The 27319-nt window shown below is 35.7% G+C and overlaps 1 protein-coding gene across 1 annotated transcript in view; it reads right to left on the reverse strand.

The window, feature by feature from the left end:
• PIK3R4 (phosphoinositide-3-kinase, regulatory subunit 4) overlaps positions 1-27319 on the reverse strand; it is a 72330-nt gene that overhangs the window by 37721 nt on the left and 7290 nt on the right. Inside the window, exons 3-9 of the mRNA XM_011977966.1 lie at positions 21297-21430; positions 18973-19555; positions 15745-15879; positions 13894-14115; positions 9143-9316; positions 4526-4671; positions 2519-2722 (exon numbers count right to left, since the gene is read on the reverse strand). Of these exons, the coding sequence (XP_011833356.1) occupies positions 2519-2722; positions 4526-4671; positions 9143-9316; positions 13894-14115; positions 15745-15879; positions 18973-19555; positions 21297-21430 (1598 nt within the window). The remainder of the gene's footprint in view (positions 1-2518; positions 2723-4525; positions 4672-9142; positions 9317-13893; positions 14116-15744; positions 15880-18972; positions 19556-21296; positions 21431-27319) is intronic.

The following is a 27319-nucleotide window of genomic DNA, read 5'->3' on the forward strand; positions in this document are numbered from 1 at the left end:
CGAGTTAATGGGTGCAGTACACCAACATGGCACATGTATACATATGTAACAAACCTGCACGTTGTGCACATGTACCCTAGAACTTAAAGTATAATAACAATAATTAAAAAATGAATAAAAGGAAAGTAAAAAGAAAGACTGGTATTCTTTCTTTCTTTATCTTTCATTCTTTTTCTTAAATTGTAGAACCAAAAAAAAAAAGAATAATGTGATTCAGAATCCAATTTTCCACAAATTGCTTTCTAAAATACAAAACATATCTAATGTACAAGCCAAGGTTAAAAGAAAACCCAAAGAAAAAACTCTTCAGGAATTCAAGTCACATCAAACTAAGTCTTTAAAATTTGCATTATGGCTCATAGAGCATATATTCAGCAACTGTATTCTTTATTTTTAACCATTTTTATTCCTGTCTTGGCTTCCCTAAGTTCCACATATCCCTCATGAAACAAGATGTAAATTTAGATTTAATATTTCTTTTTTTCTTGGCTTCCCAAAGTGGTGGGATTACAGGCATGAGCCAACATGCCTGGCCTAGATTTCATATATTTATTTTTTGTTTTTTCTTTAAAAAGCAAAACGGGATACATGTACAGAACATGCAGGTTTGTTACATAGGTATACGTGTGCTATGGTGGTTTGCTTCACCTACTGACCCATCCTCTAAGTTCCCTCCCCTCACCCCCCCCCACCCCTCAACAGGCCCTGGTTTGTGTTGTTTCCCTCTCTGTGTCCATGTGTTCTCATTGTTCAACTCCCACTTATGAGTGAGAACATGTAGTGTTTGGTTTTCGGTTTCTGTGTTTGCTGAGGGTAATGGCTTCCAGTTTAATCCATGTCCCTGCAAAGGACATGCTCTCATTCCTTTTTATGGCTGTGTAGTGTTTCATGGTGTATATGTACCACATTTTCTTTATCCAGTCTATCATTGATGGGCATTTGGGTTGGTTCCATGTCTTTGCTATTGTAAATAGTGCTGCAATAAACATACACGTGCATGTGTCTTTATAGTAGAATGATTTACATTCCTTTGGGTATATGCCCAGTAACGGGATTGCTGGGTCAAATGGTATTTCTGGTTCTAGACCCTTGAGGAATCACCATACTGTCTTCCACAATGGTTGAACTAATTTATACTCCCACCGACAGTGTAAAAGTGTTCCTATTTCTCCACAGCCTCCCCAGGATCTATTTTTTCCTGACTTTTTTTTTTTTTGGAGACAGAGTCTCACTCTGTCGCCCAGGCTGGAGTGCAGTGGCGCGATCTCTGCTTACTGCAACCTCCATTTCCCAGGTTCAAGTGATTCTCCTGCCTCAGCCTCCCGAGTAGCAGCCTCCCGAGTAGCTGGGATTACAGGCACAGAACATTACGTATGGCTAATTTTTGTATTTTTAGTAGAGATGGGGTTTCACCATGTTGGCCAGTCTGGTCTGGAACTCCTGACCTCAGGTGATCCACCCACCTTGGCCTCCCAAAGTGCTGGGTTTATAGGCCTGAGTCACAGTGCCTGGCCCGCTTCCTGACTTTTTAGTAACTGCCATTCTGACCGGCGTGACATGGTATCTCATTGTGGTTTTGATTTGCCATTTCTCTGATCATCAATGTTGTTAAGCTTTTTTTCATATGTTTGTTGGCTGTGGAAATGTCTTTTTCTGAGAAGTGTCTGTCCATATCCTTTGCCCATTTTTCAATGGGGTTATTTTTTTCTTGTAAATACGCTGAAGTTCCTTGTAAATTCTGGATATTAGATCTTTGTCAGATGGGTAGATTTCAAAAATTTTCTCCCATTCTGTAGGCTGCCTGTTCACTCCGATGATGGTTTCTTTTGCTGTGCAGAATCTCTTTAGTTTAATTAGATCCCATTTGTCAATTCTGGCCTTTGTTGCAATTGCTTTTGGCCTTTTTGTCATGAATACAATTCATATTTCTAAAGAGGCATTACCAATGCCAAGTGTAGTAAGATTACTTCCTAGTTCTAATAAGATTTTGTTAATTGATTCAAATTCATAGGCTTTTAAGATATACCAGTAAATGGCTGGTCTATTATACCTAAGATGCATTCTAAGTACAAGTTATTTCAGCTGTTTACAAGTATTAATTACAAATTTGGATCAAAATGAACCAGGATTTTTCTATAGTTCATCTGTGTTTTGCAATGTTTCCTCCAGTTAAATTTCATTATATTTTTGGTAAAACATAGAACTGAATCAAGAATACTAATTAAATCTAAGGTTATTTCTACTGTCTTTCCCTCATTTATTTAGCCAGTAATTACAAAAGAAACATAACAGGTCTCCCATGATTCCTTATTTAGCTTAACCTGATACTGTATCATCATCTTAGTATTATCTTTGTTTAGGATTCAAAGCAAATGCATAAGATGTTTGCCAGATTTACTTACTCATTTTTTAGGATGTAATCTAATCAATCAAAAACATTTTTTAAAAGCTAAATGGACACTTCAATATTTTTATGAAATTCGCATTTAAATGTAAGACTTTGGAAGGGTGATACAACCTGTGAGAGCAGCTTCTTCAGAAGCTGAGCTATGGCAGGATCCTCTGGCGGAGGGCAGTCGGGAAGAGAACCATTTCGTTTCTTCTGACGCATGTGAAGATGTCTGAACAAGCTAGTAATATCTTTAGACCTCAAAGCATAATCAAATATAGAACGGCTTACTGGTTCCTTTAAAACACTGAGCAGAACAAGTTTCCTTTCAATCTATATTAGAAGAATAAAAAGGATCAGCTCAAATTATAACATGTACAGTTATTTTCAAATTCAATAAATACAACTTGCAAAAAGTTAACATATTTATTTCCTAAGAAAATAATAGATATCAACATCTTTAATTGTGTAGAAGAAAAAAGAATACTAGTAAACTTTAAAGAGCTAAGGTATCTCTTACTTTTCATTGTTAGCACTACACCACACATCTGTATCTATCATTGGAAGACTAATCATCCAATCCAGGAAATTCTAGAGAAAAAAGGAGCCTTTTCTAGATCCCAATATGTCAGACAACATCCTACATCCAAAACGTATGTACAGTTCACAGATCTGACAACCACTAGGTACTGATCCAGAAAAGATGCTCAATAACCACAGGTCTTCCTTCAGTCATCACATTTTCCTGGTAGATTCAACCACTTCTAGAAACCATTGCTATCTCCATAGTGTTTATAAAATCCTTCCTTTAATTATCCAAAAGGAATACATTCCTTGTCAATGCAAATATAATAAAATGGATGAACCTGCTGATAGTAACCAAGTTATCTTCTTTTTTTTTCTTTTTTTTTCTGTGACTCTAGCAGAAGCACCAAGAGGACTTCCTTTAGGTATATTTAACTCCTTGGTGAAGTCAGTCAGTGGAAAGCAGCATAAAAAGGTATCTTTTCTCTAATCCAAATTGTAGAAAAATAAGATTCATGAAGCAAATGAATAATTAGCCTCTCAACTTCCGATCCTGGCCTTTCAAAATACAAAACAGTGACAAAAGAAAAAGTTCAATGAGCAAACTTTTAAATAGAGTAACTACTCAGAAGGAGTAGATGATATCTCTAGGCCTAATTTTCAAGGAAGCATAAACTTTTCTAAAAGGGCATTTTTTCTGATAGCGTTATCCATCTTTCATGTATATGTAAGTTGCTCTTGGGGTAAAAATAAAAAAAAATCCTACAAACTCTATGAAATAAAGAATGATAACCTCTAGAAATGAATGAATCTATGAAGAAAAGAGGGTATAACCAAAACTTCCTAGTTTCCAGAGTTTATCCAAGGCCATTTTCTCCAAACAAAGAGAAGGCACATTGAAATACAAAAGTAGGAGAAAGCCAGACAGGTGTGTGAATTCCAAATGGGAAATGCAGTTCTGGTAAAAATAGGAACTTACAGGATGTTTTAACAGCTAGAATCATCCTTCACCATTTCATTCCATTTAAATGCCTATCTTGATAGTTTGCTGTCTAGCAAGATGAAGGGTATAAACACTGAAGAGCTAGGTGAATAATATTTGCCCTGTACATACCAAAGACTCAAAGTTTATCACCAAGTACTGCTAGAGGTGGGGCAGAGGTTGTGGTGTTGTTAGAATAAAAAAGAAAAGACATCAAAACAACCAGTTAGTGGTGAAAAACTTAAATTTGAAAAAGACTTTTTCTAATTTATTATAACTGGATGCAATCAGTAATACTTTTTAAAATAAAAAGCAGAGGTCCATCAACATATATTTTTGCTAGACTATATTTCATTTTTAACAGATGCTTTATATTATACAAAAGAAAATATATGAACTACTGTATGCTACATTAGATACAACATGATGTAAAACATAATAATCTTTTGCACTTTTCTGACCTTCAGAGGTGCTTGGTTCATTAATATTAATTAGCTTGAAAGAATATAAAAATGCTATAGCCCAATTTAAATACTTAAAAATGTTAAGAAAAATAGGGCTCTCTGCACATTTTTTTTAAAGAGGCACAGTTTGGAGGAAAGACTGACTCCAACTTGGAACATGTATACCTGTATTATTGGTTGGGTAATATATGGGTCGAGATAAGGCATCAGTTTACAGTAGACATCAGCTGTACTTATTTGATGAGCTACCACTGTGATAAATCCCACGGCACCATAACGTATCCATAAATTGGGATGACACAGGAAGGGGGCTAAAGAGGAAAAGAAAAGGTAGGGATCAAATAAGTTATTTCAAACTATCGGGATAAACAAATTTTTACATTATAACATAACTGACAAAAGTATTTTGCCACAATGTTACTATCAGGAGCCTTCACATACTCAATTACCCTGAGGCATAAACTCAATCAAGTGGACACACTGTTTATAATATTCTCTTATCATAAATATCACAGCAGTACCACAAAAGAATAGAAACAGTTACCTCATAGCTGAGGACTTAAAATTTATATTTTTTTAGTCAGAACTAAAATTGTGTGGGCACTACTCATTTATAACACTGGATTAAAAACTGTTACAAACATAACAAGTCCCAACAGCATATAGCTAACTATTATTCCCCAACTTGTACCCAAGGGGCAGAGAAATTGGGGAGAAGTTACTTCTCCAAGCTACAGCATAAAGATGAAAGGAACAATCTGGCCCATCTGATATTCTTTTAATGCAGTGGTTTGATCAAATCTAACACATAACTCACAGTTACTTTCACAAGCCATTAATGAATGGAAACAAAAAAGCTGAAAACATGATACCTATTCTTAAAAAGTTTAAAATATGACATTAAACCAAAGAATTAAATGAATGTCTTTCCATACCTTTTATTTTAATGATTTTATGTACTAAACATAAAATCAATGATTTCAACTAATTGACATTAGACTAACCTGATTTAGAATAAAATCCAAACTTTTAAAGGCAAGAAAAATTGTATTAGCTCTGAGGATGCAAACACATCAGCATTCAGAGGATATTTATTTATCCTCTGATATTTATTTAATGTACATAAGAAATACACATTAACAGAGAAACAGGAATACAATTATAGGCTAATAATACTTATATTAAAAGGGGAAGGAGAAAAGATGCATTCGAAATATCCCTCTCCCAAGGTCTCGCATTTCTAAATCTTCTAATTATAAATGAAGAAGATTTTGTCTATTTCATAAATACCCTGCAGCCTCTGATCCATCCAACAAGGGACAGTGAGTATTTTCCCTGTGATAAGAGGGAAAATGAGGATTGGAAAAACATTGGTAAACCTCCAGAAAGTAGCTAAACCCATAACGGTTTGACAGGAGTTGGGAACTGTATTATAATGTATTATTTATTCTTAACTTTCCTGTATTATACAACCACACTCATTCACTTTGTATACACCTGCAGTATACAAAGGATACTTCTCTGCCCCCTTGCTTTTGGTTTATATCACTTGCTTTAGCCAATGAATATTAGGACAAACAGGAATTTGAAATGTGCTACATAGCTGGGTTTGCCCTCTCGTGCTTCTGCCATCACCATGAGAACATTATGTGGGTAGCCACTGCCCCTACAATGAGGGCCCCAGAATGAGACAGATGAATCACAGTCATCACAGACAACCTGGAGATGCAGAACCTGAAGCAGGGCCACCTATACAACCCACGGGTGCATGATGAAAAATTTACTGAAGGATTTATTGAGATTCTGTGGTTGACTGTTCTACAGCATTATTATATCAGAAAGTAGGTGCCTGATACAAAGCACCTCAAATACTCAAAACAAGAAGCCTGAATCTAAAGAACTGCCTATGAAATAGCCTATTCAATCTTTTCTTCCTTTTTTTTTTTCTGAGACAGAGTTTCGCTCTTATTGCCCAGGTGGAGTGCAACGGCGCAATCTCAGCTCACCGCAACCTCCACCTCCTGGGTTCAAGCAACTCTCCCGCCCCAGCCTCCCGAGTAGCAAGGAATACAGACATGCATTGCCAAGCCTGGCTAATTTTGTATTTTTAGTAGAGACGGGGTTTCTCCATGTTGATCAGGCAGGTCTTGAACTCCCGACCTCAGGTCGGAGTTCGCCTGCCTCGGCCTCCCAATCAATCTTTTCTTTATCTAGCACATTCAACTTATCAGAAGAAAAGTGTGGGGGAAAATATTCACAATAGCTAAATGGGAAGAGTATAGTTTTTAAAAGGAGTACCAAAGAAATCACAATCACCATCAAAACTACCACCACTATTCTCTTTAAGAGTCACTAGGCAGTGAAAACAACATGGCTGAATAGGACATTTCAGTGTTCATCCTCTTGTAGAAAAAAAATCTGTTTTAACAACTATCAATGCATAAAAACACCATTACAAAGGAATCCAGGTGAGAGATTACAGCACCTGGGTATAGCACAAAAATGAGAAAAGCCCCAAAGAAGAGGGCAGGAAGGGTAGTTTCACATAACCCATGTCAACATTCCCCAAAGTCCAGGCAGCCAGCACAGAGCAACAAGAGCGAAACTCCATCTCTAAATAAATAAATACTAGCCAGGCGTGCTGGCACATGCTTGTGGTTCCAGCTACTTGAGGCTGAGGCCGGAAGACAGCTTGAGCCAGGGAGATCAAAGCTGCAGTGAGCTGTGATCACACCACTGCACTCCAGCCTGGGTGACAGAGCAAAACCGTGTGTCTTTAAAAAAAAAATTAAAAACGGAACTATCTATGATCTTACAATCCCACTTTTGGGTATATATCCAAAGGAAATGAAATTAGTATGTTGAAGGGATATCTGCACTCCCATGTTCACTGCAGCATTATTCTTAAGAGTCGAGATAGGAAATCAACTTAAGTGTCCATTGATGAATGAATAAAAAAAAATGGTGTATATATACAACTAAAATACTACTCAGTCCTAAAAAATAAAAATATCCTGTTATTTGAAACAACACAGATGAAACTGGAGAACATTATGCTAAGTAGAATAAGCCAGAAACAGAAAGACAGATATTGTATGATCGAAGTAATACATATTATCTAAAAAAGCTGAACTCATAGAAGTAGAAAGTAGTATGGTGATTACCAGGGGCTGGGGTAGCAGGGAGGGTGGGATGGGCAGGTGTTAGTCAAAGGATACAAAAGTTCAGTTAGACAAGATGAATAAGTTCTTGTACAGTATATGTGCAAGTACAGCATGGTGATCATAATTAATAAAAATGTATACTCGAAAATCACTGGGATATAACTCTTAAATGTTCTTACCACTAAAGAAAAAGAACTATGGATATGTCAATTAACTTGATTACCATAATTACTTCACAAAGTATACATATATCAAAATATCATGTTGAACATAATATACTATCTTTATTTGTTGATTATACATCAATAAAGCAGGGGAAAAAATCACTACAACAGAATACACATAGTTTAAAAACAGAATGAGAGAGATGCATATAGTCTATCATTTGTTTTAAATAAGTAGGTGTTTCTAAGTTACTAAAATTGTTTACTTTTAAAGTTTTAAATGCCAATAAATGATTGTTTACTTGATTTTTCTCAGAAAACTGTTTTTTTTCCCCCCCATAGTTTTCATATCAAATTCAGTTGTAGTTCTAAGAGAGTTATCCATCGAAGAAGTAGTACCACACTGGGTTTATTCTGTACATAAACATAATTTGTTTTGACACTAAAGATATATGAGCACTCCATGTATTCATCCTGGGATCAAAGACTAGAAATAACAAGGTCCAGAAAAGTCTCCGCAAACTTTGTGTGCAGGGGTAAAAAACTATTTTCATGATAATTTTTGCTTTAAAATTGATGCGCATCTGTTTTGTAGATAAATAAAATGCTAATTATTAGCTATATTAAATTTCAAAAATAATGTCCAAAAGTTATTTGGAAATAATTAATTAGGCCACAGAAGCAATGTATTATGTGAAATCATAATAGAACAAATATATTATTCAAGTCTATGAATTCTTAACTGGTAATCAATGCAGTGACAGATCCTTCATATCCAATTTTCAACTTGACTGCTGGTCAAGTGCCCAAAAATAATTTTCATCTTCAGACCAGTCAAGGCTTGACCCATATCATGGTTTTTTTACAAACAAAGTCTTGGCTAGGCACGGTGGCTCATGCCTGTAATCCCAGCACTTTGGGAGGCTGGGGCAGGCAGATCACAAGGTCAGGAGTTTGAAACCAGCCTGGCCAACATGGTGAAACTCCGTCTCTACTAAAAATACAAAAAAAATAAGCTGGGCATGGTGGCAGGCACCTGTAATCCCAGCTACTCAGGAGGCTGAGGCAGGAGAATGGCTTAAACCTGGGAGGTGGAGGTTGCAGTGAGCCAAGATCACACCACTGTACTCCAGCCTGGGCAAAACAAACAAACAAAATAAAACACCAAAGTTTTGCTTTTTGACAAGGGTAACACAGACTTAACAACAGATGAAAACAAAGCAGTACTTCCCAACCAGCCTGGAGGACCCAATGAGTCGCTTGTCTGTCTGTCACATACACATAAGCATGCACATATACACATACATACATGCATGCACACCCACACAATCAACGGTAGGAACCCCACACAATCAATAGTAGGAACAATAAAGTTGCAATTCTTATTCTATATTACCTAGAAATTTTATAAAGTTTTTCCAATCTCATTCTAATTTTGAGAAACAGAAACTTACCAATATCACTGGCGAATTCATAAACATGGGGTTTTTGTAGCAGTCCTAACTGGCACATACAAGTAAGGGCATAAAGAGCTTTCACAATGACAAATTCCTCAGCATCACTAAGACCTTGCTGCAGCAGGGGCTTGAGAATTGAGGAGCTTTGCCAGCCAACATAGGCAGCAACACCTGGAAATGAAAAGCAATATTATGTGATTATTCAATACCTAAAAGTACATATATCATTAAGTAAAGTAATAAAATTAAGCAAAAGTCAAACAGACTGATCAATTACCTAGGAAAGAACATTGCACTTCCTACCCAGCATGATAAAGTTAAAAAGACCCACAGCAAAGCAAATCATCAGGAAATTCTCAGACACCATAGAAAAGCTAAGATCCTAAGAACTTACAGAAATGAAAATATAGGTCTCCTAAAAAGGAAGAATCAGAGTGGAATTATATAATCTTCAGCAACAATGGAGGTTAGAAGACAAGACATAGGCAAGCAAGGCATTAAAAGTTATGAAAAGAATTCTATTTTCAGTCAAACTATCAATTAAATAAAAAAGTCATTTCAAGACATATAAGGACTATTAAAGGTTTCCCCCCATGCAACCCTTTCTAGGAAAGTTTCAACCTAAGAATTCAAGGGCAAAAAAAAAGCTAGCAAAGACCTAGAAATCAGTCAGCCTTTATTAGAATTAAAAGCTAATAAATTTCAAGAATGTCATCGAAAAGAAAATGGAATAGATTCTAAGTAACAAATAAAATTAATAAGAAAGAAGCTAGCTATTACGGTTGTGGTGACAATATATTACTTTTCTTTCTAAAAAGAGAACAAAGAAATCTAAAATTCTGGAACAAAAAATTGCTCAAGAAAATCACAGTCCAAATATGAAATTAAAATAAATAGTGTATTTAGTACCTAGAAGAGGGAGCAAAGTAGAATCCACTGGCCTTGCTATAAACATACTCAAATGGTGAGGGGGGCAGTCACTGAACTGGGATTATGATGGAGCAAATATAATTACAGTATACTACTTGGCTCCACAGTCAATAAAATTTACACATTCCTAATCATGTATTTTGTTTTGAAGCTTCATAACCAGTCTATACCAGACTTCATTGTGATTATAGAACAGAACGTATTATTAACTATGACAAAAAAAATTGTTGAGAATTCTCAATTCTCAACTAGCCAAACAATAAAAAGAGAGACAAAGGTAAAGAGAAAAAAAAAGGGGCACTAATCTTATAGTGCAAATCAGAGGTGGAGCAATACAAAATAGATTTAATTACTTCAAGTTATTAAAACAACAAACTAAAAACTAAAGCACTGAAAACAGTAGTCAACATCTCAAAAACTCAGAAGAGAAGAAGGATCAAGGCATATGAGTGAATTAAATCTTCATCTGGCACAGAAAACAGAGAGATAAAATCCAAAGTTGGTTATTCTAAAAATAGTAATATAAAAATATTATTTAGAGATATGGTAATAATCACCTGAAGACACTAAAATAAAAGCACAAAGCTGAGTAGCTGCCTCTGGAAAATCAATTATTGTTTTTCACACATTATAAATTTTGATTAAATTTTAAATAATTTCTAAAAGCCTATTTCCTTTATGATTAAAAAATAATGTTATAATTGTTTTCTTTAATAAAAGGAAAAATACTATCTAAAATTCCAGTGGATTAAATTTAGGAACTTTACATACTGAAATGTACAATGAGCTAAAATAGCTAAAAATATTTTGAAAATGAATAATGACATCTGAAACTTACCCTATCAGATAATACAGGTGATTAAAAATATAGAATAATGTAAATTGAATATGGCTATGAGTATGAGTACAAGAATAGAAAAATCAATGGAACAGACTAGATAGCCAGAAAACTGATCTTAACAGACAGAGGCATGCAACAGATGATAAAACAGTTTCACAAACCAGTACGAAAAAACCAAAAAAATGCTTAATAAACTATGCTGGGAAAATCAGTTACATATCTGAGAAGAAAAAGAAAATTTAGATTTCACCTCACATCCCAGACCAAAAATAAAGATCAATTAAACAGTTAAGTATAAAAAATAAAGCATGAAAAAGAAAAGAAGACAAGCACACAACAGATTATTAATCTAATTCTGGAATGGGAAAAGACTTTACACACAAAAGTAAAAAAAAAATCACAAAGCAAAAAGATCGAATAAACTGACTTCAGAAAAACTGTCTACAAAAAAGATTTAAAAATCAAGTTAAAGAACTAAGAAACATGCACTTAATTTTAAAAATTAATGTTCTTAATATGTATGTACAGGTTCAAAAAGAACAAGAAAAGCATAAATATCAGGAAAAAAAGCCAAAATAATGAATTTTAAAATTCATAGAATTAGAAATATGAATACATAATCAACATGAGGAAGTTTTTCAACTTGATAGTTAAGCTAAAATATATATATCAAAACAAGTTATCATTTTTATCCTCCCAACAGGCAAGGACTAAGTAAAGGCTATTTCACACTGGATGGGTGTGCAGCACTTAATGGAGATGGGAATGCAAAATGATATAATCTTTTTGAATAGCTTATAAATGTGTCATGAGTTTTAAAAATAAATTCACATTCTTTAACAAAGCAATTAAAATTGTTTACTTCTATCCTAAGAAAATAATCAGAAACTACTTACATACATATGTTACATATTTACACCAAATATATAGATAATCTATATATGACAGAAAAAAATGAAAATAAATATCCAAAAGAAAGGTTAAATTTTTGCAAAACTATATAATGGAATAGTTTAGACCTATTAAATTATGGTTTCAAATAAATTTTTAATGATATGGGAAAATGCTTAAAGTATGTTATTAGAAAAAAGTATAAGAAATAATAAAATAAAATTTGGAAGTAATATAATATATACACAGCACTTATGCCAGGTACTACTACATATATTAATTCATTCTATCCCCCAACAACCAGTAAGACAGGCACTATTCTTATTTCCATTTTACAGATAGGTAAACTAAGCCACAAAAAAATTAAATGATTTTTCCAAGAGCCACCACTAGTGACAAAGCGAACACTTGAACCCAGAAGTCTAGCTCCACAATGCCTTCTCTTAACCATCAGCATATGACAGAAAGGGATAAATGGGATGGAAAGAGAAAAGAAAGTGCTATGGGAAAAAACATCAAAGCTTTAACAGAGATTGTGCATGGGTTGTAGGATTAACCATCATTTATTTTCTTCTTGGTTTCTATATTTTCCAAATTTTTCTAAGTTTTATTTCCAAAAGTAATATAAGCATGTATCACTTTCAACAATTAAAAAAATTTATTTTTAAATTAAAAAAGAACTAATATATGTTTCAAAGAACACATGAATTGACCAACAGATAGGGAAAGTTGTAAGAACCAACTCTTTCCGAGAAAGAAATAAACATAGCATTATTTGGAAGAAGAAGAGAGCAAGGAAGTCAAAAGGATGTAAGAATCAAAGAATAATACTGTATTCAGGAACTGAGTTAGATGAAGTCCTAGATGGAAGGCTAACATGCATCTATAAATTAATCTAAAAATAAGAAACAAAAGATGTCTGAAAAGAAAAAAACAGGTACAGTAATTTCCAAAAATAACAAAACAAGAAAAAAAGGGAATTTCAAAGTTTTTCAAAGTAGAAAGTACCCTTTCCTCCAAAACATATGAGAGTATTTGTAGAAATATCAATCCTGTTGCCAGATAGGTTTCTTGCACTTTATTTTTTTAGAAAACAAAAATCAAACAGCGAACCTTTCCTAGACTGTTGGGAACCAAAACTTTAAGTCTTACAGCTTTCTGCTACCTCACAAGAAAGTTTGGATACCAGTCAAGCTTTCTATTGTGCAGAATAGTCTTTAAACTTTTTGGGTTAACAGATAAACTATTACAATCATGTGAGAAATGATATAATGGGGGTATTGGATAATCATAATAATATGAATTTAGCATATATTTCATAATTGGCCAAATATTAAACTGAAAAGATCAGTACATTCAGGGAAAAGGGGATCAGCTATTATTTAAAAGAGAAAAATATTAAATCCTGTATCAAACATGACTTAACCCATGCAAAATATTGTCCACTTCATTTACTTCTAATTCTGAATCCAAATGTAATAGAAGTCATGCATATAAAACATAAGATGTCTGACTTTAGATATATCTAAAAATCAAGAATTATAAAATGAAAGAACAGCAAAAAAAAAATGCTGCTTAAATTTTCAAAAATTTTCAGTTACACAAAGCAAAGCCTTTAACTTAATTCTTTCCAACTACATTGATTTTCAACCACGATTATATTTTAACTGTTATTTTCTGATTCTAAAAGTGATGCGTGTTCACTTTTATTAACATGTTTATAAACATATATGATTCCTGTTATTGCTACCTTTACACAACAGCAACCATACTTTAAGAGGATTTACAACCTACTTATGTCACTTTAACATACCTCACAGTACTTTCCAGGTCATTATTCTGTTTAAATATAGTTTTTAATGACCACATGGTATTCCTTCATACGGATGTAACACAGGTTGATTTACCAACCCTTGATTTTACCAAGCTAAAATACTTACATCATCCAAAAGCAGCATGAAAACAGAAATACTAGGAATTCATTTCATTATTAATGAAATTTGGTAGTATCTATCCTTCAGATTGCATGGAAGTATTTGAGGGGATGATTAAAAATCTTAAATGAATTTAAAAGCAAAAAACATACCAACTATACTATCAAAAAATGCTCCACGTAGATGCCAGTCATTCTTATCATTTAGGAAAGTAATCATGTGGGACAACAAAACATCATTGGCTTTCTGACGTCCAAAGAATACACACAGCCGTGTTATTCCATTTTCCATCAAGGTTTGTTTTACAATATTTTCAGGATCACTTAGCAAAGTAACAACTTTCTGCTGGACCATTTCATGTAAGGCTTGGAGCTCTAAAAAAAAAAAAAAAAAAAAAAAAAAAAGAAAGAAAGAAATAGTTAAGAAAAGGCCAATTTTCCCCCATACAGATAGTCCCAGTCTTCTCTCTTACTCATCAGAGAGACTGATTACAGAAGCCACCGAAGTCTTTAATCGCCAATTTTTTCCATTATTCAAAGCTCTGAAGGATAGGAAACTGAAATATAAAGTGAAGAAGATCCTAACAAGCAGATGCCACAAGCATAGTTACTATCTCACTAATTAAATAGTTTCATTTATGAGCTCAAGGGGAAAATTATAGAGAAGCACCAGAAAGGAAATCACATGGCCCCAGTAAGATCCCAGTTAATAAAGGACTTGAAAATACTGGATAGGATTCGGATATAGTATGACGGTACTGAGCAATCCTTTTAGAAAGTGTTTTTAAAGGTCAGTTTATTTTAGAAAGCCAGAAAACGCACTGCAAGTTCTGTCGAGGCTTTACTTCATCTGGCCACTGTCGTCTTCTCTGGCCTTATCTCTTACTCACCCTCACTTTTTCTCACTTATTTATTTACTTAGTTGCCCATCTTCTTTTTACTAAAATGTAAGCTCAAGAGCAAGGATCATTTCTATCTGATTCACCGCCATGCTCTAGTGCTTAGGGCAGGCTCCTGATTGCCTTATACAGAGCTAATCTTTAACAATTATCTGTGAATAAACAGAAGACAGGGGCCACTCTTGGTCCAGCTACTCCTGTCAAGGAAAAAGTTAACTGGTCTGACATGCAAAACTATATGATCACATTAAGAAAAACTTTAGATTCCCTCCCCCAAAATTTTAACATTTAACTTTATTATCTAAATAGGTCCAATTACATGGTTATAGGAAAATATTATTTTCCAAGTAATTCCACGAAAAAAGGCTAGGATTTCCTGACACATCCTCCTGAAACTTCAAAATTATTCCACTGTATTCAACTCTAGATAATACATGTTGCCTAAAAATGGTGCCATTCTAACAAGTAACAGCAATTGTAGCTGTTTGTAGCATAAAATTCTAAAAAACTAGATTTCTCTAATTTTTCATAGCTAGAAACATCTTGGAGAAAATTACATCTATTACTTTACTTCTAAATCTTTTACTCAACAAACATTAAGTAAAAATCTGTAGAGTTGTATAATGCAAAGAAACCTAAGACAAGGACTTTGACTTCAATAAGTTTACCATCATCACATCTGCTCCTTTACGATTTTGAAATGTAAATCACAATAAGATGAAATAAAAACAATTTATGATTGAGGATACTCAGAATATACTCACATAAGGGGAAAAGGTTTAGTTTCTTTAGCTATGAGGTTTCTAATTTTTTCTTCTTTTATGAGAATTACATAATTCAGCCGGCTTTACTGTTCACACAAATCAATTCTGGCTGACAAACAATTGAATTTAGTATCCACGGTGACAAGCTGATTGTTTTCGAGTAAGGTAACAGTATATGAGGATAGAGAGAATAATTAGACACCAGGGACTCTTCCTATTTAATATATATATATATCTGGTATTCCTTCACCTTACATGAAAACTACAAATGATAGTTTTACAAGTTAGCATCAGCAATTCATTCTAAACAACAGGAAATCTGGAAGAGAAAATTATACAACCTGTGTCATAATTTCCATTTGGATGTGTAACTTCATCTATTTCTTCATTATTGGGGTCATTTTCCATATTAAGATTTTTTAACTGTACTAATTCCAGGAATCTCAAAGCTGTTTCTGCCAGCAGAGCTATGTTTTCTATAAAATAAAAAGGAAGAAATTTATAATTACAGTCTTAATTCTCTGTAAAGCTTGTAACTTTTCCTCCCTGTCTTTATACATAAATAATCATAAGCCTATGAGAAAAGCAGAACTTTTCAATTTAGCATTTAACCTAATCAGATTTTAGTAACCCAGTTCATAATCTATAACTATCTCCAAACTGCCAGTCTTATTAATGAAACACAGCTTTAAAAAATAACAATACAAAAACAATCTAATACCCCATTTACTGAGGACAAAAAAAAAGCCTAATTCTCTGCAGGGACTTACCCTTCAAACACTATCCTTGACAAGTGAGAGATATTTATTAGACTAACAAAGAAACATCCACATTAAAATAACAGATCAAGCTAAGCTTTGGAATCAGACAGACCCGGGTTCAAATCTCAACCTTGCCACTTACTAACTTGGCCATTTAAGCAATCTGAGGCTCCATTTCTTCACACACAAATGAAGAGTCACAACTGCCTCAAAGAGAAACCATTGTTAGACTGCTTTACAAGTGATACTCAAGTTCTTAGTGAACCAAAGTGGCAGACTGTTTGCCACATTACTACAGCTGTCTATATCTTCTCCTTTCCCTTTCTGATGACCTACAAAGACTGATACTCCTCACTGCTGCAAAATAACTACTTCTAATTTCTGCTGTCACATTTACTATCAATTGTATCTGCTCTTCACTTATACTTTCTTCTCTTACCTTGCCTCCCACTTAACATATGTGTTTCTTAACATATGACCATAACCGGTCAAAGACTGTACTCTTTTCCTTCTTAGCAGTGAACAGCACTGAACATAGTTTAACTACCTTAAACTTAAAATAACCTTACTTTTTCCTTACTTTCCAACATCTCTGAAATCGAAATGTACCTTATGGCAGTTGAGATCTTTGAGTCAATCAAATACAATTATTCCCTTCATCCTGGGGTCCTACTCCCCACCCCTGCCAGGTTCAACAATGCTCTGAATAGAATAAAAATTTACCTCTAAGTAAGCAAGATGTTAATACCCTATAATGCCTGCTCACCCCAAAGATGGAAAAACTCTGGGCCATATCCTGATAATATGCCAAAAATTCTAGATGAGTATCCCCACTTTAATGAGCAAATTTTTATTAGGAAAAGTCTCTTACTTTCCTGGGTACCTCTAAAGTGTGAGTAGATCTATGCTTATTTCCCCATAAACCACAGCACACTTGGAAGTTCACTTTACACAAATCTGTACCAGCATCTATGATATTTAAAAAATACTGTAAAGAAATAAATGATTTTAAACTTTTATAATTACTGACACATATATTTTAATTATATTCAACCATACACATTCAAATACACTGGCTCTATTTTAAAAGACCGCAAATTAGCCAGGCGTGGTGGCACATTCCTATAGTGTTTGGAGGGCTGTATTTGGAGGATGGCTTGAGCCTGGGAAGTCAAGGCTGCAGTGAGCCATGATCTCCCCACTGCATTCCAGCCTGGGTGATCACATACTGGGCCGTGAAGAAATGACAATGAAAGGTGCTGGCACTGACCCTGGGTTATCATGGACTCTCACCATAAAGACCCAGAAGACCAAAGAAAAGCAGGATTGCTTCAAAACCAAGGTCTAGAACAGGAGCTCTGAGAACTGAGAAACAGACCAGATACATTTGGGTCACGTTATTTAGTCTCTCCTAACCCCAATTTCCTCACCTGTCATATGAAGGTAATATAACATCTAATGCTCAAGGTTGTTGCAGCTAACCCTTGCAACAACCTAGAGCAGATTTTTCAATAAACAGTAGCTATTATTTTTATGTGATAGCTATTAGTAACTGAGTGTCAATATGTTAATATGGCACCTCATCAGAACATGACCTGTTTAACACAATTGAGAACAGATTAAGATACACTGCACCAAAAAGTAGGATCATAAAATTCTGGTAAAGAAGATAGAGCTTGTTTTTAAAACTGATAAACTTTGATTTGATTTGATTTTATCTGGTTCAATTATTTATATTTGCCAAGTGAGTTACAACTATGCTTTGTTATAAATGATAAACTTTTATGTGTCTTAGAGAAATCCTGGATTTCTGAGCCTGAAGTTCATACCTATATGGTTACAGAAACCATAAATAAATAAATAGGCAAAGATAAACATAAATAAAAATATATCTATGAGGAAACATAAAAACACCTAACAATCACCAATCACTTTTTGGGTGTGCCTAGAGATAAGACCAGAGTCCAAAGACCATTTTTCGCATGTTTCATTAAAATAATGACAAACAAATCATAAAATGAATGAACTATGTTTGTTTAAAAAAAAAAAAAAAAGACAATATCATCACCACACACGTACTATTTACAAAGACTTCAAAACAGAATCCCTGATTTCTTTCAGATTATATTATAGAAATAAATTATTTATACTCAGCGATATTATATATATTCAGTGGAATTTCTCATGCAGAAATAAGCTCTCAGAATTAATTTGGGGAGCTAGAAACATGAATCTGTATCACCTGATTTTGAGTGAGAATTACAGGCAAAACAGGTAGGTGTGTATAACACACCCACCTCATCACAAAGAAGATGTACATCCTAAACAGCACAGTAACTGGAAAAACAACCTTAAACTTCAGTAAGTTAGTATGCTAGGTTCTTTCAACATCAAATTATCCAGCAAAATTAATCTTTTTCAGCAGCAATAGACTGTTATATCCTAAAACTGACAGTCAAATAACCATATTTATCAGAGAAACTTCATAAAGGCCTGAAGACACTAGATCAGAAGCACATACTTGTAAACATTAGTAACATTAGTCTTATTCCAAGTTGAATGTAATATTCCTAAGAAAATCACAAAATTCCATCACTTGATAATTCTGATCGTTTCAAAAGTGAGAGAACACACAAACATTGATTCCCAGGAACACAGTATCTAGAAATATTATCAAAATGTACACAAACAGTTCAAAGAGCAAAGTTCATACTTGGAATTCTCAAACAAATCAGAAAAACAAGCAGTATTATAGTCATTAACTTAAAAATTATCTAAGTGGTTAATATTTGGACAATAAACTCTTACCAGCATAGGCTAGTCTAACGATAGTAGCATCATCTTGGGCTAAGTGGGCTATGCCTGGCAGAATGTATTCCGGATAAATATTGATATCATTACGAGGAACCTCTTTGACGAGAGCAAGAACTTTGGTCAACGTCCTCAAGGCTTCGGCCCTCACCCTGGGAACAGAGTCATTGCTGAAATGCAAAAGATATGGAGTAATCCGATCCAAAAGAATTTCAACACTTAATCTTGGAGCCAAATGAAGAATAAGTTCCAAAGCAGCTAATTTGGAATCACAGTATTTAAGGGTCTGTAGGCAGGATGTTATAACAGATACCAAGATAACCAGCCCATTTTCCTTAGGCTCTCCTTCGGCTTTTTCTGGCAGATCATGTCCACAGAGATTGTGAATAATGTTGCCCAAATCCTTCCGTATAACCAGAATACGCTCATCTGCAGAAAGAAACGTTTCCTTGGCAAACTGGGCCATGTAGGGCTGAAGGAAAGTGTAAAATATTTCAGGAAAGGCGTTGCCACGCTGCTGTTTTAAGTAATCTTCTGCCTCTAAACGTTTATCTGGCTCACGGTGAATCATCTGAGTTACCTACACCAAGGAAAGAAAAGGAATTAAAATAGATTTGAGAACAGAAAAGTAAAGCAGATGGAAGGCAATTTACATACGATGTAAAGGATCTTTCAGAACCTGACTGCTAAGTGATTGTGACTCCATCATCCTAGAAAGCAGCAAAAAATCATATACAAATATATTACAGATGGCCCTGACACATAAACAGGAGGTTATACTATGGCTCAGTATTCCCCATTTCTTAAAATAGGGACTAATATATTGCTGTCCACAACTCAAAGATTCTTATAAACTTTTCTGAGTAGGAGATACCATGAAGGATCTGAGGAAAGCAATGGATTTTCTCCAGAGAAAAATGTATACACACAATTTCTGCATTAAAAAACCCATACAATTCTGGAAGGAATCACAGAACCCCTAAAATCCATTTACATATCCAGGGTTGAGTTATGGTTCAGAACCTTACTGCCACAAGTGCAAAGGAATCTGTGGGTTAAGTATAGCTCTAGGATCTAATCAATAGGGGACTCAGTGGCTTAAAGTTTTCAAATAGTGTCAAAGAGATGTTAAATTCTGCAAACACTAGAAATGATACACCTCATTTGAATTTATCCTATGTTTTCTAGTATCATAGGGAAATAAATATTTTTCAATGCACAGAACATAGTTTAATCTTTCCTGGACACTCATAGGGTATCAGTCATTATTTAAATAAAATATCACAAAATGTATTGAGTTATCTGAACTTTGTTTATATTTTAAATAAGAGCCTAGTAGTGAACATGGGGGAATCAAATGTACTAAAAGAAAATGTTAACTAGTCAGAATTGCTTTTAGTTTGATTAGGCCCTAAAGATTAAACAAATTCACTTCTTTCGCAGTTAAGAAAATGTACGCCCAAAGACATGAAGTTAACCAAAGCAACATAACAAGTATGTGCCATACCCAAAGACAGAACATTACACCAACTCCTAATCCAGTGTACTGTTCAATAAATATGGCCTAAACTGGCTTCCTCTGAAGCACCTTAGTTTTTAATATTTGACATACTTAAGAGAAATTTAAATGTATTATAGATCTCCCTGTATTATATATCTCCCTACCTAATTAAATAATATTCTAAATACACCACAATCTTTTCCATGACTCAGAGTCATCACCACAATATTAGTTACCCTACAAATGACTTAGAAAAGATGCCCTCAAACAGTAATGTAGCTATGTGGCTTAGGTGATCCCCCCACACGACTCCTCACGCCCATTCTGCTATACTAATTTGTGCTTCTGTAGCTGCCTTTCCAGAGCTGCCCTCAGCTTCATATATTAATACAAAGCTATTTGCTTCTATATGCAATGGCCCTGCATTGCTGTATTATATTCAAGTTGACATTTCCTGTTCCCTCCATTTTAAATGTCTATCTTCTTCATTTCTTACTACCAAGCTCTATCCAGGACAACCTCTCCCACCCCTAGAAACCACCTTACCTCCTTCCAAATCTGTAAAACACACACTGAAAATTATAGTGGGAAAATAGATAATAAATAGATTTTTTTTTTATGTCAAATGAGCTCTGTGCCTAAAGGGGAAAAAAACAGTACATTCTGCCCTAACAAAGTAGTAACAAAAGGCTGTTTATATTAGTCTATGGTGTTTTACTGCTTTAATCCAAATTTACAACATTCCAGAAATCTGATTAAAGCAAAAGTGGGAACAAGAGCCTATTAAAAACTTTATGGCAAATATTTGTAGCATAGTTACCAATTCTCTGATACTGCGATCTTCAATTTTATTTAGCACTTGTTCAGGGAAAAAATGTCCATTTCTATAAGCCAAAAGTTGAGAGAGATCAAATAATGGTACACCTTCTGTAAAAAGCTCAGCTATCACACAACCTGAAAAATAGCAGGTATAATTCTGTTAGAAAAGAGATGAAAAATATCATGCAATATAGATTGAGAACTCAGACAGTTCATAAAACCCAAAATGCAAAAACCCCAAAGTAAATGAAATTTAAAATGTTGATGCAACATATAACTACAATCAAGCTGACAGGGAAAATGTCTATTGCCTGAACACTGGTTTCTAAAGTATAAAGTCAAAATAGAGCCATACAATTTTTCTCCCTCTTAAAAGTTAAATACTTCCCCAGTTCTGTAATTTTAAATGAATGTATAAACCAGACATGGTGGCTCACACCTGTACTTCCAGAACTTTGGGAGGCCAAGGCCAGCAGATCATCTGAGATCAGGAGTTCGAGACCAGCCTGGTCAACATGATGAAACCGCATCTCTACCAAAAACACAAAAATTAACCGGGCATGGTGGCGCACACCTGTGGTCCCAGCTACCTGGGAGGCTGAGGCACAAGAATCACTTAAACCCAGGAAGTAGAGGTAGGTAGAGGTAGGCTGCAGTGAGCTGAGATCATGCCACTGCACTCCAGCCTGGATGACAGAGTGAGACTCCACCTCAAAAAAATAAAATAAAATAAAATAATAAATAAATAAATTAAATTAAAGTATATATGTAATATATACAATTTACATATAGAGTGATAAAACAAGAAACTTTTATTTAAGTATGGACTTACAGACATTAAATTCATAAGGAACTACTACTACAAAGTCGTATCTGACAAATCATTTATTCATCATTAAACAAAAAGTTATTAGGTGACCACTATACCCTAGACACAAGTAGTACATAAAGCAGATAAAATCCTTGCCCTCATGAAGCTTTCATTCTAGGAAGGAAGACAGAAAATAAAGCAGTGAACAAACATAATATGTGAAATGCTAAAAAGTGTAGCTGTAAGATTAGGAAGAGGAAAAGAGAGATAACTCTCATTTTGCATTTATATAATCTTCAAACCAGAAATTTTTAAAGTACCCACATTTCCAAAAGGACAACACAGTTTCACTGAATCATTACATGACAGGCATTTAACAAGTCTAAAGAGATCCTTAAATAACCTCAACTCACAGCCTGTGCATTTGCTAGTCCCTCTACCTAGAATGCTATTCCCCCAAGTACCTCCACCTCCTTCAGATCTTCAGGTGCTCAAATGTCACTCAGCAGTAAGGCCTTTCTTGATTGCCTGTTTAAAATTGCAGGCCCCACTTCCACAACTACCCCCATACCCCTCACCAGACACATTCCCTTTTCTCTTTCCTTACGGTTTTTCCCCCATAGCACCAACTTCCAGGTTATATTTTATGTACAGATGATGCTCAATCTACAACGGGGTTACATCCCAATAAATCAATGAAAAGTTAAAAATATTGCATGGTGGCTCATGGCTGTAATCCCACCACTTTGGGAGGCCAAGACAGGCAGATCACTTGAGGTCAGGAGTTCAAGACCAGCCTGGCCAACACAGTGAAACACTATCTCTACTAAAAATACAAAAAATAGCCAGGTGTGGTGGTGCACGTTTGTAATTCCAGGTATTTGGGAGGCTAAAACAGGAGAATCACTTGAACCTGCAAGGCAGAGTTTGCAGTAAGCAGAGATTGGGCCACTGCACTCCAGTCTGGGCAACAGAGCCAGACTCTGTCTCCAAAAAAAAAAAAGAAAAAGAAAAGAAAAATAAATGGATTTAATACATGTAACCTGCTGAATTCTCCAGCTTAGCCTACCTTAAACATGCTCAGAACACTTACATTAGCCTACATGTGGGCAAACACATCTAACTCAAAGGCTATTTCACAATAAAGTTGTGAGATATTTCTCTCACATAATTTATTAATATTGAACTGAAAGTGAAAAACAGCATGATTGTATGGGTGCTCCAAATATATTTCAACTGAATGTGTATCACTTTTGCACTTTTGATTTTGGTAAAATCAAACAATCATAAGTTGAACCATTGCAAAATCAGGACAGTCTGTGTTTCTTTTTGTCTATATGCCTATTAGAATACAATTTACATGAGGAAGGGATTTTTCTACTTTATTCATTGAAAAATCTCCAGCAACTAAGTTCCTAACACATAATAAACACTCAATAAATTTGTTAATTTCTCTCTGTATAGTGTCACATTTTAGAATAAAGGACTTCGAAAAGCAGCTATTAAAAACACCATAAGCAACAAGGAAACAGAGGACCCAAAAAATACAATTAAAATTAACCAGCTAATGTAAGTAAGTTTCTGAGCACGTTTAAGGTAGGGTAAGCTGGGAAGTTCAATAGGTTAGGTGTATTAAATGCATTTTCTACTTATATTTTCAACTTCTAATCAGTTTATTGGGATGTAACTCCATTGTAAGTTGAGGAACATAGGCACATAAAATAGAATCTAGAAGTTGGTGCTATGGGGAAAAAACAGTAGAGAAAAACACCAACTGGATCTAACAGATACCAACAGAACACTCCACCCAACGAAAGCAGAGTACAACACACGCATACTACATATACCGCCTGGCGTTGTCAGCTGTAAGAGCCAAGTGTCTCTAACAGCAATGAGCACTAGACAGAGGCTTCTAATATCACTCACTACATACTACAAGAATTAGGATTCCTTAATGGCTTGTTTGAGCACTAGGGCACGGTAGGTACAATATCTTATACCAAAAAGTAAATAAATGCTTAAAAAAAAATTACAATAATAATGAGGACTGCCACAAGGACACGGGAATCAGCCTGAGAAGGCTCCTTCTACCACTGGCCAAATCTGAGACAACTGATGCACCAATATAATTAAGGTAATAAATACAAACGATTGAAAAAATTAAGAATTAATGTCTATACCAATGAATAAATAAATGGGGCAAAAGAGAGGATCCTTGAGTCTAGCAGAATGTTGAGGTCCTACTGTTGAATGTGGAGGAAGTGTTTCAGTGGAAGAATCATTTTTGCAACCATCATAGTAAAAATTCGATCAGGCAAGAATCATCAATGGATGCCAAATGCCAAGGGATAAACTGTAGTGATGGGCAGGATATTTGCACATCTTTTTTTGTTTGTTTTTTGATACAAGGTCTCACTCTGTCACCCAGCCCGGAGTGCAGTGGTGTGATCACAGTTCACTGTGGCCTGGACCTCCCGGGCTCAGGTAATCCTCCCACCTCAGCCTCCCGGGTAGCTGAGACTATAGGCATGCACCACCACGCCCAACAAGTTTTTTGCATTTCTTTTAGAGACAGGGTTTTACCATATTGTCCAGGCTGGTCTTGAACTCCCAGGCTCAAGAATCTGCCCACCTCAGCCTCCCAAGTGTGGGAGGCTGGGATTACAAGTGTGAGCCACCACACCAGGCATATTTGCACATCTTAAAATTTCTTCCCATAGGTTGCTTATTAGTTGCAAGGGATTAAAAAAATAGAAAACTACAGAGGGGAGAAATTTGGGAAGATTTTGACCAGATGATTAAAATTAACATCATAAACAACTATCATTTGTTTCAAGATGTGACCCTGTGAAAACCCATCATCATCTATGCAGTATTCCTACTAAGTTATAACCTAAATCTAATCACGAGGAAACATTAGACAAACTCAAAATGAGAAACATCCTATCAAAAAACAAAGGAGCGGGTGACATACAGAATGCATGTAAAAGCTGGTGAAAACGGAATAAGGTCTATACTCTAATTAACAGTAATCCACCTATGTCAACTGATTCTGATATGGTACGACAGTCATAACATGTCATCACTGGGGGAAGCTGAGTGAAGGATACCTCACTATTCTTGCAACTTCCTTTGATTCTACAATAATTCAAACTAACAAGTATAAAAATGATTTTGAAAAATTAAGTAGGGGGAGGCATTCTTCAAAAAATGGCAATGTGATAATAACAAAAAGAAAAAAAGGCTGTAGAAATATTAAAGGAGGCTAAAAGGATATTGTACAACTAAATGTAATATCTGACCCTAAACAAGGTCCTGCCCTGAAGCAGGCAAAATGCTATAAGAGATATGATTGGGTCAAATACAAAATTAGAATAAGAAGTGTAATTACTGTATCAATGTTAAAATTACCATAGGCATTAACTATATTGTGTTTTATAACAGACTATACCTCATTTTACAAAACACTGAAGGCAGGGGAAGGTTCCAAGATGGCTGAATAGGAACAGCTCCATTCTACAGCTCCCAGCATGAGCAACGCAGAAGACGGGTGATTTCTGCATTTCCAACTGAGGTACTGGGTTCATTTCACTGGGGCTTGTCAGACAGTGGGTGCAGCCCACAGAGCATGAGCCAAAGCAGGGTGGGGCACTGCCTCATCCGGGAAGCACAAGGGGTTGGGGAATTTCCTTTCCTAGCCAAGGGAAGCTGTGACAGACAGTACCTGGAAAATCGGGACACTCCCACCCTAATACTGCCCTTTTCCAAAGGTCTTAGCAAACAGCACACCAGGAGATTATATCCCACGCCTGGCTCAGAGGGTCCCACGCCCATGGAGCCTTGCTCACTGCTAGCACAGCAGTCTGATATGGAACTGCAAGGCCGCAGTGAGGCTGGGGGAGGGGCGTCCGCCATTGCTGAGGCTTGAGTAAGTAAACAAAGTGGCTGGGAAGCTCAAACTGGGTGGAGCCCACCGTAGCTCAAGGAGGCCTGCCTGCCTCTGTAGACTCCACCACTAGAGGGGCAGGGCATAGCTGAACAAAAGGCAGCAGAAACTTCTGCAGACTTAAATGTCCCTCTAAGACAGCTTTGAAGAGAGTAGTGGTTCTCCCAGCATGGAGTTTGAGATCTGAGAACGGACAGACTGCCTCAAGTGGGTCCCTGACCCCCAAGTAGCCTAATTTGCAGACACCTCGCAGTGGGGGCCGACTGACACCTCATACAGCCAGGTGCCCCTCTGAGACGAAGCTTCCAGAGGAAGGATCAGGCAGCAACATCTGCTGTTCTGCAGCCTCCGCTGGTGATACCTAGGCAAACAGGGCCTGGAGTAGACCTCCAGCAAACTCTAACAGACCTGCAGCTGAGGGTCCTGACTGTTAGAAGGAAAACTAACAAACAGAAAAAGACATCCACACCAAAACCCCACCTGTATGTCACCATTATCAAAAACCAAAGGTAGGTAAAACCACAAAGATGGGGACAAAACAGAGCAGAAAAGCTGAAAATTCTAAAAATCAGAGTGCCTCTTCTCCTCCAAAGGAATGCAGCTCCTCTCCAGCAATGGAACAAGGCTGGACGGAGAATGACGTTGACAAGTTGAGAGAAGAAGGCTTCAGACGATCCGTAATAACAAACTTTTCCGAGTTAAAGGAGGATGTTCGAAGCCATCGCAAAGAAGCTAAAAACCTTGAAAAAAGATTAGACGAATGGCTAACTAGAATAAACAGTGTATGGAAGACTTTAAATGACCTAATGGAGCTGAAAACCATCACACGAGAACTACGTGATGCATGCATAAGCTTCAGTAGCCAATTTGATCAAGAGGAAGAAAGGGTATCAGTGATTGAAAATCAAATGAATGAAGTGAGGCAAGAAGAGAAGTTTAGAGAAAAAGAGTAAAAAGAAACGAACAAAGCCTCCAAGAAATATGGGACTATGTGAAAAGACCAAATCTGCGTCTGATAGGTGTACCTGAAAGTGACGGGGAGAATGGAACCAAGGTGGAAAACACTCTTCAGGATATTATCCAAGAGAACTTCCCCAACCTAGCAAGGCAGGCCAACATTCAAATTCAGGAAACACAAAGAACTCCACAAAGATACTCCTCAAGAAAGGCAACTCCAAGACACATAATTGTCAGATTCACCAAAGTTGAAATGAAGGAAAAAATGTTAAGGGCAGCCAGAGAGAAAGGTCAGGTTATCCACAAAGGG

The sequence above is a fragment of the Mandrillus leucophaeus genome, unplaced genomic scaffold, assembly GCF_000951045.1.
Source record: "Mandrillus leucophaeus isolate KB7577 unplaced genomic scaffold, Mleu.le_1.0 Scaffold186, whole genome shotgun sequence".
NCBI lineage: Eukaryota > Metazoa > Chordata > Mammalia > Primates > Cercopithecidae > Mandrillus > Mandrillus leucophaeus.